Genomic DNA, 11,786 nt, shown 5'->3' on the forward strand with positions numbered 1-11,786 from the left:
ATCGATAAAAGATTTTCTTTATTTAATAGAGAGCACCAGAAATTATTGTTTTCATTCAATTATAAGCGTGATAATGTTTCTGTCTATTTTTGTGAAAGATAAATAGAACTGTATTTGTTTAATAGGTATAGAAACCTGTGGTTATCGCCGAAGAGGTATACGTTCTTTCTTTCTGGGTCTTAGGTTCCCAGCTGATTCATTTTTTTTTTTTCAAAAAAAAAAAAAAAAATTAATAAGCTACCCAGTCGAAGACCATATGGGTTCGGTCAAAAAATAAATTTTCCGTGGACTTGGAACATAAGTTTGACAACCAAAAACAAGTATTTTCCACTGGTAAAACTTGCCCCACTGATCTCTTTAGACTTTCCGTCTGTATCACACTCATTATTCAATATCACATGGATTACCCGAGTACATTATTAGCATAACATACACTGCTAATTTAGTAACCGACCACAACAGAATCATAATTGAAGCCCTCCATCATGTTGAACTAAATTAATATTTGGACGTAACTTTGATAAATAAATTCAATATATTGACATTCTAAATGCTTCTGTGATAATCAACAAATAATACCAACCTGTGAGCCAGCTGATCCAAATGTATTTTTCATTCTTTATCCTTTAATCTACTCTATATTATAATACTTAATACATAATATGTATATATATATGTGTGTGTGTATGTATATGTGTGTGTGTGTGTGTGGGTGTGGGTGTGTGTGTGTGTGTGTGTGTATTAATCATTAATTGGATAATTGATAAAGTCGTTTATTCCAGGTCCAGACTATACCATGTCTACATCAAGTGTTAATGATAAATGTCCGAACTGCGGTTTATCGAAGAAGAAGATGGTCGGGAAAAAGACAAGAGTTGATACAGAGGATGAAGCTATTGCTCTGTCCGATTATTTTGCTACGACAGTCGTAGTTGGAGATACTTTATGTCAGAAATATGGAGGCGCCACTCGTTTTGCAAAGTCAAAACAACGAAAAGTCGAAGAAGCGCCAGCCAAAGAAAATACTCCGCAATCCAGCAGTCAAGAATCAACTGCATCTGAGTCATCGCAACAAAGCAAAATTGATCCAAGGTATAGCCCAATTAAGAAAGAAGTTATTGAACAAGAATTTATTCAGTTACCTTTGAAAAGAGTAGTTTCCACTCATGATTATTGTTGCTTATGTTCACTTAAATCAGGACTTATTGTTGTTCCTTTCGAAGCTCGGCGGCAGGCCCTTACTGAAAGAGAGATATTTATCCCAGAGGGTAACCGCTGTTGTCGTAAGCACTTGATAATGAAAAAGTTTTATAATGATGAGTTACTGAACTTGAAACCGATATTCCACTCGAGCAATGTAACAGTTGCAGATGTAGCCAAGCTATTCAAAGCTCTAAGTGTAACATCCGACAGAGAATTAGACGATAGAATCGGTGATTTTACTATCTCTGAAGATAGAATTAAAACCTTTACTGGACTCAATTGGGAACAAATCATAGAATTACGCGAAATGGCAGTTTCCCTGAGGAATACTGATAATCGGACAGTTACGCAGGCATTCGTTGTTTTTTTATTTAGATTGAGAACTGGAAATTCCAATGAAATGATTTGCTCTGTCCTTGGCCTTGATCGTCATCAACAAGTCTCGGAATTTTCAAAATCTGTTTTGAGTTCTTTTGAAAGAGACATATTGCCTTCACGTTTTGGTTTGAGAAGCATCGACAGAGATGATTTGATTAAAAATCATTCGACAGTGCTACTTCAAAATCTTCATGATCTTAGTGATGATAACCTTGGGCTAGTTGCCGATGGAACTTATTGGAAGCACCAGAAAAGCTCAAAGAACGAATACCAACGAAGATCATTTTCAGGGCATAAAAAAGTTCCTCTGTGCAAGCCGTTCACTATATGTACGACGGATGGTTATATCGTAGATGTACTAGGATCCTTTTATGCTAAAGAAAATGATGCAAAAATTCTGGAAAAAATTTTAAACGCGAATGACAGCGATTTGAAGAAGCCGATGCGCAAAAAGGATGATGTTTTTATTCTCGATCGCGTCTTTCGTGACATAGTATCGCAATTAGAAAGTGATGGGTACAGGGTTCTCATGCCAGCGTTGAAAGATAGAAATCTTAAACAACTATCCGCGGAAGATTCGAATAAATCTCGACTTGTAACGATGCTTCGATGGGTTGTGGAAGCTGTTCATGGTAATGTAGCTCAGAAGTACAAGTTCTTTCATCAGCAATTGGACAACCGTTACTTACCCGAAGCTGATCTCTATTGCAGAATAGTTTGCTTTTTAATAAATCAATTTGGTAAACGACTTATCTCAAGAGCTGCTACAGATGACGAAGTACTGAATTATATACTTAACAGAAATTCCAATGAAAATTGCCTAGCCACAGAAGTGATTTTAGAAAAGTATAATCGAAGGAAAAGCTTATTCCAAAAGTTGACGTCTGCTGACTTACAAGATTTTCCTGAAATGACGGAGCAGGATTTAGTAAAACTATACAGTGGAACGTATCAACTCAAACAAGCCATATCCTACTTAGCTGAAATGCTGGGCGAGAATAATGAGATAAATGTTAGTTATTTCAAAGAATCTGCTGATCTTCTGAAAGTACGAGTTAGATCGAGACACATCGAAAGTAAGACGTATAACTGCTACATCCAGTACAAACCCAATACTATTGGCTGTTCCGGTATAGTCCGTTTTTGCTGTGAGTGTGCTAATGGAATGAAAACAATCGGTTGCTGCTCTCACGTGGCTGCCGTTATTTGTTATTTAGCGTATGCTAGATTTCAATCCTGCATTGTTAAACCTGCTGAACATCTCACAAGGATTTATGAACAAGATCATGTGGTTACTTCTATCGAAGAAGATAGCGATGATGATTAACATTCGAAGCGTGGTCACAGATTATATATAATTATATAGCTAATTTTATTTTTTTTAAATATTATATTATTGAATAATAATTTATTCGTTTCTACTTTATTCATCCTCTTATTATTTATTGAGTACACACAAACATGAACTTCAAATATAGTAAAAAAAATATGATGACGCAAACGGATTCATAGTAAAATCTCTCTACAAAGCGTCAGCGGCCAAATACATAATTTTTTTACTTCCAATGTTTTCTGGGTAAGTTCAACGATAGAACAAATTGCTCCATCGTATTCCATGTAAAAAGGAACAGTATAAGTATATATTACTTTTTTTTTAAATTACATTCTAAGCTAACAATAATTTCAAACATTGCGAGCCGGTCCGATCAACTTTACTTGGCGAATTATTAAAGGGATGCAAAAATCCTAGAAAAAAAAAATATATATACGTTTCCGATGTATTTTTTTGCGTAAAATACGATGGCGTAGTCGATTTCAGCATAGAATTGATATATAAGGAGCTAGAGTCGAAAAAAGGTGTTTTTTAGAGATTTTTATTTTTTTCAAGGTCGTTCCACCACTTTTAAAAATCTGAAAAAAATCACAGGCATTTTTGTGCAAAAAATACGTAAGATATATTTTTTTCAACGGTGAGTCGGTCTTTGTTTTTTTAATACGAATTTTTAAAGTTTTCAAAAAGCTGTGAAAATTTGAATTTCCCGCTAAAATTTTTTGAGTCACATAGGTTTGTGGGGCTCAAAAAATCCTACAATTTGGTTTTTTTGTTTTTTTTCTAGCTTCAAAATTGACTGAGATATCGTTAAAAAACTGAAAAGCGTATAGTTACGTCTCAGCCGGCCCCCCTGGGGTCTAGGGGTCTGAAAATTTGGGAAAAGGGGTTTCTATACATGAGGAATGAAAGGGTATATTCCGTTTCCCTCACCGTTCAAAGGCAGATTTCCCTATCTTACCTGGCTAGACCCTTTCGATAATTTTCAAAGGTCGTTTGTAGTAACTATCGGCCTTGCCTATTCGTGGTTCATTTAGGACCCATGCATAGTCTCCTACCTTCCCGTTGAACGTGTTAGAATGTCTGTCATACCGCTCTTTTGATTTGATTTTCTCGCGTATTTGATTTTCGCCGGCCGCTATCTTTAATTCGGTAAGTCGTAAAACAAGATCTTTCAAATATTGGTCGTATGTTCGTAATTTTTCTTCTCGCGGTATTTTCATCGGGGATCTAGCAATTCGTCCATATACTAATTCGAACGGGGTATAACCGGTCACTTTATGGATACTAGTATTATATGTAAAAACCGCGAATGGCTTCAAACGGTCGCAATCGTCAAACCGCTCTGAATATATACGTATAAAGTCTATCAAGGGTGCATGGCTCCTTTCGAGTGACCCATTGGTCTGGGGCCTATAACCGGAAGTGGTTAAATGATGGATTTTGAATAGGTGTAAAAGCGATTCTACAATTTCCGACAGGAAACTGGTACCTCGATCTGACAATATTGCTCTAGGGGCACCGAATTGGCATATTAAGTGTCTGGCTAAGGCGTCAGCGATAGTGGTTGCTCTAAGGTCCTTTATCGGCACTACAATTAAGTATTTAGTCAGATTGCATTGCATCGTCAGCAGGTGAGAGTTTCCACCAGGAGTGGTCCGGAGCTTTCCTACAGTAACAATTGATACTTTATCAAACGCCTCTATCGGCGTATCTGTAATTAACATTGGCTCTTTCGTTTTATGTCGCTCAATTTTTTTTTCAAGGCATCTTGGACATCTTCTGACGTAATTCAGCACATCATTGCGTAGTCCAGTCCAATGATACCGAGCCCTTATCTTTTGATAAGTTTGATTGACTCCCTTATGTCCTCCAACAAGACTATCATGTAAAGTTCGGATAATCTCTTTTCTGTCGTCCACTGGGGGTATAATGGATTTACCATAGCAAATTGTAACCTTTACAGGACTGTTTTTGAATATTCTTATTAAGATTTCGGTTAATAGTCCGGGCCCTAAGTCATCAGAATAATCTCCTCTCCGAGCTATACGAAAACTGCTCAGTTTTTTCTGCAGGAGCAATTTTTTTAAATTTATTAACCCTATTTTAATGGCTTCTATACTAGTGGAGTCGTGGTACTTGTCCTTAACGACAGTTGAGAAGATGTATTTCTTTTGTACTCGGTTGTTAAAATCTGTCCAATTTTAGGCTTTTGATTCTTCATGTTCCGTAAATCTATCGCTCCGATTTCCTCTAATAGCTTGGAGACGGAGGTCTTATTGTCGCAATTCCGTGAAATAAAATGAACAATGTTATCCCTCTTATAAGTCAAACACTGTTGGCTCGTGCTCACATTATTTTGAAGGATATAATTCGCAGGTCCCAACGTTTAATTACCGCTAGTACCCTCGGTACTAGAAGTCGGATTTCGATAATTTTCTGGTCTTTTATATTGATTTAATGATCCCAAGGGTGGGGGTACCATGAGAAACAATTCATCCTCTACGGGTGCTTGTGAAAAGTGTAATTCTACCGGCGTTTCATTTTTCGTAGCCGATTCCTCAGTGATAGCGTTTAGTCCCTTGAATTTCACTACAGGGCGTCGCCCCTGAACCATGGGCGTACTTTTGGCAGTTGGTGCTCCTACCTTAATGCTCGGAGTCACTGGAATTTCTCTATAACGCGGCACTTCCGCCACCTCGTCACGGTTCTCTTTGTTGATTTTGCTTGGATACTCTTCATTGCTATCACTACTCTGTTCAATTTGAGAGGCAACGACCTTTTGAGATTCTTCCACCAATTTTCTGATTCGTCCAGCCATTTCTTCATTAGTCTCGTTTTCGTCGTCGTATGAGTCGAGTTCCTATAGTGTTTCCTGTATTTCTGGAAGCGGTTCATCACCGTCTGAAAAATGAGAAGGCATTTCTATGGTTTTGTTATTTTGGGCTAGACCCAACTCGTCCCAAAAGTACGATACGTTGTCCAAGCTCCTACGTCGACGTAGACTGGCTTCGAATTTCTCTGCCGATGTCCAGACTTCGTCTGGTGTCAGACTGGTCCTTGGTACCTTCTCTAAACCGTCGTGGTCCCCTCGACCTGCGCTGTTTGCGTTTTCCTCGGAGATTTCGTCCTCAGGTTCCTCAGAACTCGCGCTAGTTTGGGGTTTAGTGATCGGTATTTCAATTGAGTCTTCGGTTGTTTCGGATAGAACTTCCTCAGTCGTCGTACCGCTAGCCTTATTTATCTTCGGACCCTTCGTTTAGGATTCTTGATCCTCACTCGCTTCTATTTCCGTATCTTTACCTCTTCTTAGTCCGCTATATCGCGGGTTCTCTATGGGAGGCCGGTTGTCTGTACTGTCATGAGCTTCTTTCGCGTCCCTATCCCCTACACCAGTAGAGGATATCACAGAACGTCTCGAGGAACCGGGCCGTAGTTCGCTCACATCCGGCTCAGAGTCTGACATAATCGAGCTTTCGCTCTCTTGGTCCAATCGATTTAAAATTTCTTGCACGCGCCAATGTAATTTAGGACGAGCCGGCTTTCGTTTCTCGTCCTCATTTGCATTTTTATTTACAACTATTTCTATTCCGGAAGTATTTGCCACGGACTCATAGTTTTGGTTGGTCAGTTGTTTTCTCTGTTGGGTCTCCTCGATGGGTTCTGTACTTGAGTCGTTTGTGGAAAGTTCCGCTTCGTAATTCTTTAACTCTTGGACTCTTTTCGATCGCATCTTTTCTTTATCGGCTGGCCCCCAGGTTTTCTCGTGTATTTCGGTATTGGTGGCATTTGGGCGAACATTCTTAGTATATTTCGAGGTCCTAGGCACAGGCCTTTTACTTCTCGTTCTTTCTGCTACGGTGCTATGATCCAGCTGTGGTCTTCCTTTATTCGTTTTGGCCCCTACTGGCCTGCCTTTCGGTCTAGGCTCGTTGGATATGTTATGCGCTCTTCTTCGTATCGCTACCGGTTGTTCTGGATCTTCTTAGGTCTGTTCTTTAGTGACTTTCCTTTTAGTCACTTTGTTTTTCAGCATCATTACTTGAATTTTCGGTATGTTTTCATTCAGTTCTTTCTCTTTTTGTTCCTTTTCATCCAAGTATTCTTGTAAATTTACCGGGTTCCTTGACAGTGCATCGGCATTACAATTCAATTTTTCCGTCTTATACTTGAAGGTGTATTGGTAATCCGTAAACTTGAACATCCATCTCATAAGGCGTTGTCCAGGATCCTTGCGTATATGCATATAGTTCAAAGGTTCATGGTCACAGACCAGCGTGAATTTGTTGCATAAGAGATATGGCCGGAACTGATTCATCGCGTATAAAACTGAGATACACTCTTTCTCAGTGGTCGTATAATTTCTTTCGGGTTTACTTAGCAGTCTTGACAAATAAGCTACAGGCCTCTCGACTCCATCTTTTTCTTGTGAAAGTACCGCTCCAATCGCGTAATCTGAGGCGTCTGTAGTTAGCGTAAATGGTTTATTGAAGTCCGGAAATGTTAGAATCGGGGCTACACATAGGAGTTTTTTTAGTGTTTCAAAGGCTTCTTCCTGTGCAGGTCCCCAATCGTATTCTTGTCCTTTTTTGGTAAGATCACTGAGGGGTTTGGCAATTTTCGAATAATCTTGAATAAATCGCCTATAGTATCCGGACAGTCCTAGAAAAGACCTAACACTCCTCACTCCTTTTGGCCTTGGGAACTTCATTACAGCTTCGACTAGTTTAGGGTCTGGCTCGACTCCTCGACCACTTACAATATACTCAAGGAATTTTACTTCCCTACAAAGGAAATTCACCTTGTCGAGCTGTTGGACTAGTCCCGCATCCGATAGTCTCTCAAAAAGTTTACCAACCTTCACTTCATGTTCATGAAGGTTCTTAGCATAAGCTATTACGTCGTCGAGGTACACTAGCATCTCTACATTTAGCAGCCCGCGCAGCAATACATTCATCATTCTCTGGAATGTTGCCGGTGCGTTCATTAATCCTTCCGGCATCCTCTTATATTGGAAATGCCCATCAAACGACGAAAACGCTGTCTTAGGCCTATCTTCTTTTCTTAAGGGTATTTGTTGAAATCCATTCGCAAGGTCAAACGTTGAAAAATAAAGGGATCCCCCTAGTTGATCTAATATATCCCCTATATTCGGTAAAGGGTAAGCGTCACCGACAGTTTTTTTATTCAATTCTCGGAAATCGATGACCATTCTCCACCTTGGGGTTCCATCACTTGCCGGGCTTTTAGGCACTATCCAAAGTGGCGAGTTATATGGTGGATTCGATTCTTCTATTATTCCATCTTCCAATCGTTTTCTTAATGTTTGAGAAATAAATTGTCTATGAACGGGAGGGTGCCTATCCTGTTTGGTATTTACGGGAATTCTATTTTGAAGATGAATTTCGTGTTCTATTAAGTCCGTGCAGGGCAATGGTTCTCCGAGTAGTAGAAATACGTGTGGGTACCTTTTTAATAGTCGCTTAACGCTTTGGAGCTCGCTTGGACTAAGATGTCCGGTCCTAATCAATTGTAAGAGGTTCTCTCCCTTCTTCTTATATTAATCATTGACCTGCCCGGTTACTTTAGATTCCGACACACCTTCGCCGTCAGAGCTGGAAAACTGCGATTTAAACTGCTCGAATGGTAAAACTTCTCTCGGGTCCACTTCAATGGTGACTTCCTCGTCATCATGTGTATTAATCGCCATGATTTTACAGGTATTATTTGCATTTGTGACTACTCCCTCTCCAAGAAATACCTTTTCGTCCTTCACGTCAATCCTGGGCAGGTAACCTTCTGTCAACTCGGTTTCGATCAAGTTAATTTGAATAACTTGACGAGATCTTGGTCCTATTGTGTACCTGACTGTACCGTGACTGACGTCGTCCTTCACTCGACCGGGCTTAGAGTTACTAATCCCTTCGTTTGCAACTTGCTCTATCGCATAATCCCGGTCCGAATCAGCTCCAAGTTCTGATATTTCATCGTCTTTTGGTACTATGCGCATAGCTTTGATAAGATTGTCTTGTAAGCGCTCCATAGGTACATTAGCAGGTAGAAATGGTATCGGATTCATCAAATCACTGTTTACCATTAGAGTTCCATTATAGTACGATATAACTGCACTCGTGTCTATTAAATAGTCCCTTCCTAGCATGCCATCTTCATCAATGGGGAAATTATTCCACACTATATGAAATTTAGCAGGCTTGCCATTTATTGCTAGCAATACAGTTCCTAGAGTCGGAACAGTGTGTGCAATTATGCCACTCAGCGTAGTCGACTCTATTGGGTCGAACCTCGTAGTCCAATGTAAAGCATTAAATTTTATAAGATTTACGTCCGATCCATTATCGACCATAAATACGGTCCATCGTTTATCGGTCTCGGGTATTTGAAATCTTACTCTTGTAGGCGCATAGATTTTATTATCTCTTGCGGTCCCCGATCTGCGGCAACTGCGACGACTGACTCGGAAGAAACGTCTCCGAATTTTTCAGTATTGTCATCACTTTCGCTGGCGATACTCCCGGCTTCTCCACTTCCGGCATCTGTCGAACTTCCGTTATCAGAGTTTTCGCCTGTTGCTGCCGATAATTCTGAGCCGGGGATGTCTGAGATGGGCTCGCCGCAGTCACTCCAGGGCGAGCCCCGTCGGAGTTTAAATTACCAACATTTCCTCCGAAGTGTTGATACGGTGGGTTCGGTCTTAACTCATTGATTTTCTGTTGTTGGTCGTAGGCAATTGCCCCGTATCTTCGTCCCGTAGGGTTTTGATACATGTCCGTATCAGGATTGTACAATCGTCCTGGGTGACCGCCATTATCTTGAAAATTTTTATTCCGCTGGCGTCCCCTCCAATTTCTAAACATAAACTGCCTCTGCCCCTGCGACTGATTTTCCTGTTGTTGAGGCTGGCTTTCCTGGTTCTGATTCTGGTATTGCTGTCGTTGATTATTCTGATAAAATCGTCCATTCTGTCGTTGGATAAAAAATTGTTGGATTTCCGCGGGTAACTCTTCCTATTCTTCGTAATATGGTTCCTCAGTTTCAACTTGCTGATCCTAAATGTAGCCAACATTAAATCCACGGTTAATCGACAGCCACTTACTCATATTAAGGTCCTCATTTTTCGGCTTGTTCTTATTTATAGTTTCTATGGGAAGCGCTTCCTTGTAAGCCTCCTCAAGAGACTTCGGCTGCTTAATATCGACTAAGACCTCGATTTCTTTCGGGAGCCGGTCAATAAAGGTTTTAAGTGTGGAATTCTTTATCGGGGTCATCATGACATCACTATAATCAGTTCCAAGTTCTTCTTTCAGCGCGTTCTGTGCGCAGTTTAGTAGGATATTGATACGGTCGTGAAAATCTCCGACCGTGTCCCCATTTTTCATTCGCAAGCTATGAATCTTTGAATCATAATAAGAGAAGTCCTTATACGGGGCAAAACGCTATTTAAGTATTTTAACTAGTCCCTCAGCTGTATTTACGGTTTTACCGTAAATGCAATCTCTCGCTGGTCCCTTTAATTTCGCTATGATTAAACAAATAAAATTCGCTTCTTGTGTATCAGCTATAAGTACCTTTCCGTTACGGATGTCCTGAATAAAGTCTTTTAGGGGAACATTTTTCCCATCGAATTCCGTGATTCCTTGCACAATACTTTGAAAAGTAAAACTTGCTGACATACTAGTTAGAAGATTTAAGGTCGCTTGTTCAGTCGCCATCTTCTGTCGTTTCCTGGAGTCAGGTGGTAAGAGACAAAAATACAGGAAAGGGAAGAAAGAGAAAGGAAGGAGAGAAAAAAAAAATATAAGACGCGATCACTAAATTACAACCAAAATGATTATATAATATAAGAGTAAATAATAATTATTATAGCTAAGGGAAAAACAAAATTCGATTAATAATGATAATAATACTCAAATAGAATTTACACCAGGTAAAAAAAAAAGGAGTAAACTCAAATTTGAATCGTTATTTTAAGTCTAACCTCCCTAACAGGAGAGAATAATATAAATTTTCTAGCAAAGTGTAAGACAATAAAGCGGTCTAAAGTTGCAAATAAAATTCTATCGGTCGCTCCCCATTAGTTAAAAGTGTCGGAGTCTTACTAATCCCATCTAAAATTTTCGCTAATCCTTATCATTTAAAAGAAATAAGAGAAGGGTGAAATTAATTAGTACAAACCACTTATCAACAAAAAGAGAAAAATAGAAAAAAAAATTTCACCTTCATAAAGGTATTGAAACAAAAGTACTTAGCGAAAGTAATTATTTCAATTAAAATCGAACAATAGATAGGTGACCACAAAACCTCTAGCTTAATTTTGTTAATCTTTGCAAGCTAATTAAAAAAAAGAAGAAAGAGAAAAAAAAACTCAGTCAGCAAATCAAACGCGTGAGAAAGAGCGAAAATTTCTTTCTCGCTAGAGCTCAAGTTATACGGCGGAAGAAACGCTTCGGGTTTCAACTCGACGTGCCGCTCCAAAAAGAAATTCCAGAGCCAACATGTTAATGTATGTATATATATATATATATATATATATATATATATATATATATATATATATATATAAAGAAATCAATAGAATTAAAAAGAAGACACAATGATTTATCGGCAACTAATGGAAGGCACTAACTACGCTCTGCTACCATTTGTTACGTGACAGTTTTGATGTCTTTTCAAAACGGCCACGTGTTAGACCGTTTTTAGCTCCGAGTGGTCCTGACTCGGGCGAATTGAACCTTCAGTACGGTACCCCGACCGTGTCAGCGAATGGATCGCGTTTTTGCCGATAATATCCGAAATTTGTCCACACGAGCGGTAAGCGAGGGTAATTGGAAAAAAGGGGGGGGCTCGTTGGTTTATT

The 11,786-nt window shown here is 39.3% G+C and overlaps 1 protein-coding gene across 1 annotated transcript; it reads left to right on the forward strand.

Moving 5' to 3' along the window:
• Positions 1 to 796: 796 nt before the first annotated feature.
• Positions 797 to 2,908, forward strand: LOC131668285 (uncharacterized). The gene has a single exon (XM_058942345.1). The coding sequence runs from the start codon at positions 797 to 799 to the stop codon at positions 2,906 to 2,908; it is 2,112 nt and encodes a 703-aa protein (XP_058798328.1).
• Positions 2,909 to 11,786: the final 8,878 nt, after the last annotated feature.

Source organism: Phymastichus coffea, unplaced genomic scaffold (genome assembly GCF_024137745.1).
Source record: "Phymastichus coffea isolate CEN01 unplaced genomic scaffold, Cenicafe_Pcof_1.1 PCOF00006, whole genome shotgun sequence".
NCBI classification, from domain to species: Eukaryota; Metazoa; Arthropoda; class Insecta; order Hymenoptera; family Eulophidae; genus Phymastichus; species Phymastichus coffea.

Coding starts and splice junctions, on each gene's coding strand:
- LOC131668285 (XM_058942345.1), top strand. CDS start 797: ATGTCTACATCAAGTGTTAATGATAAATGTCCGAACTGCGGTTTATCG.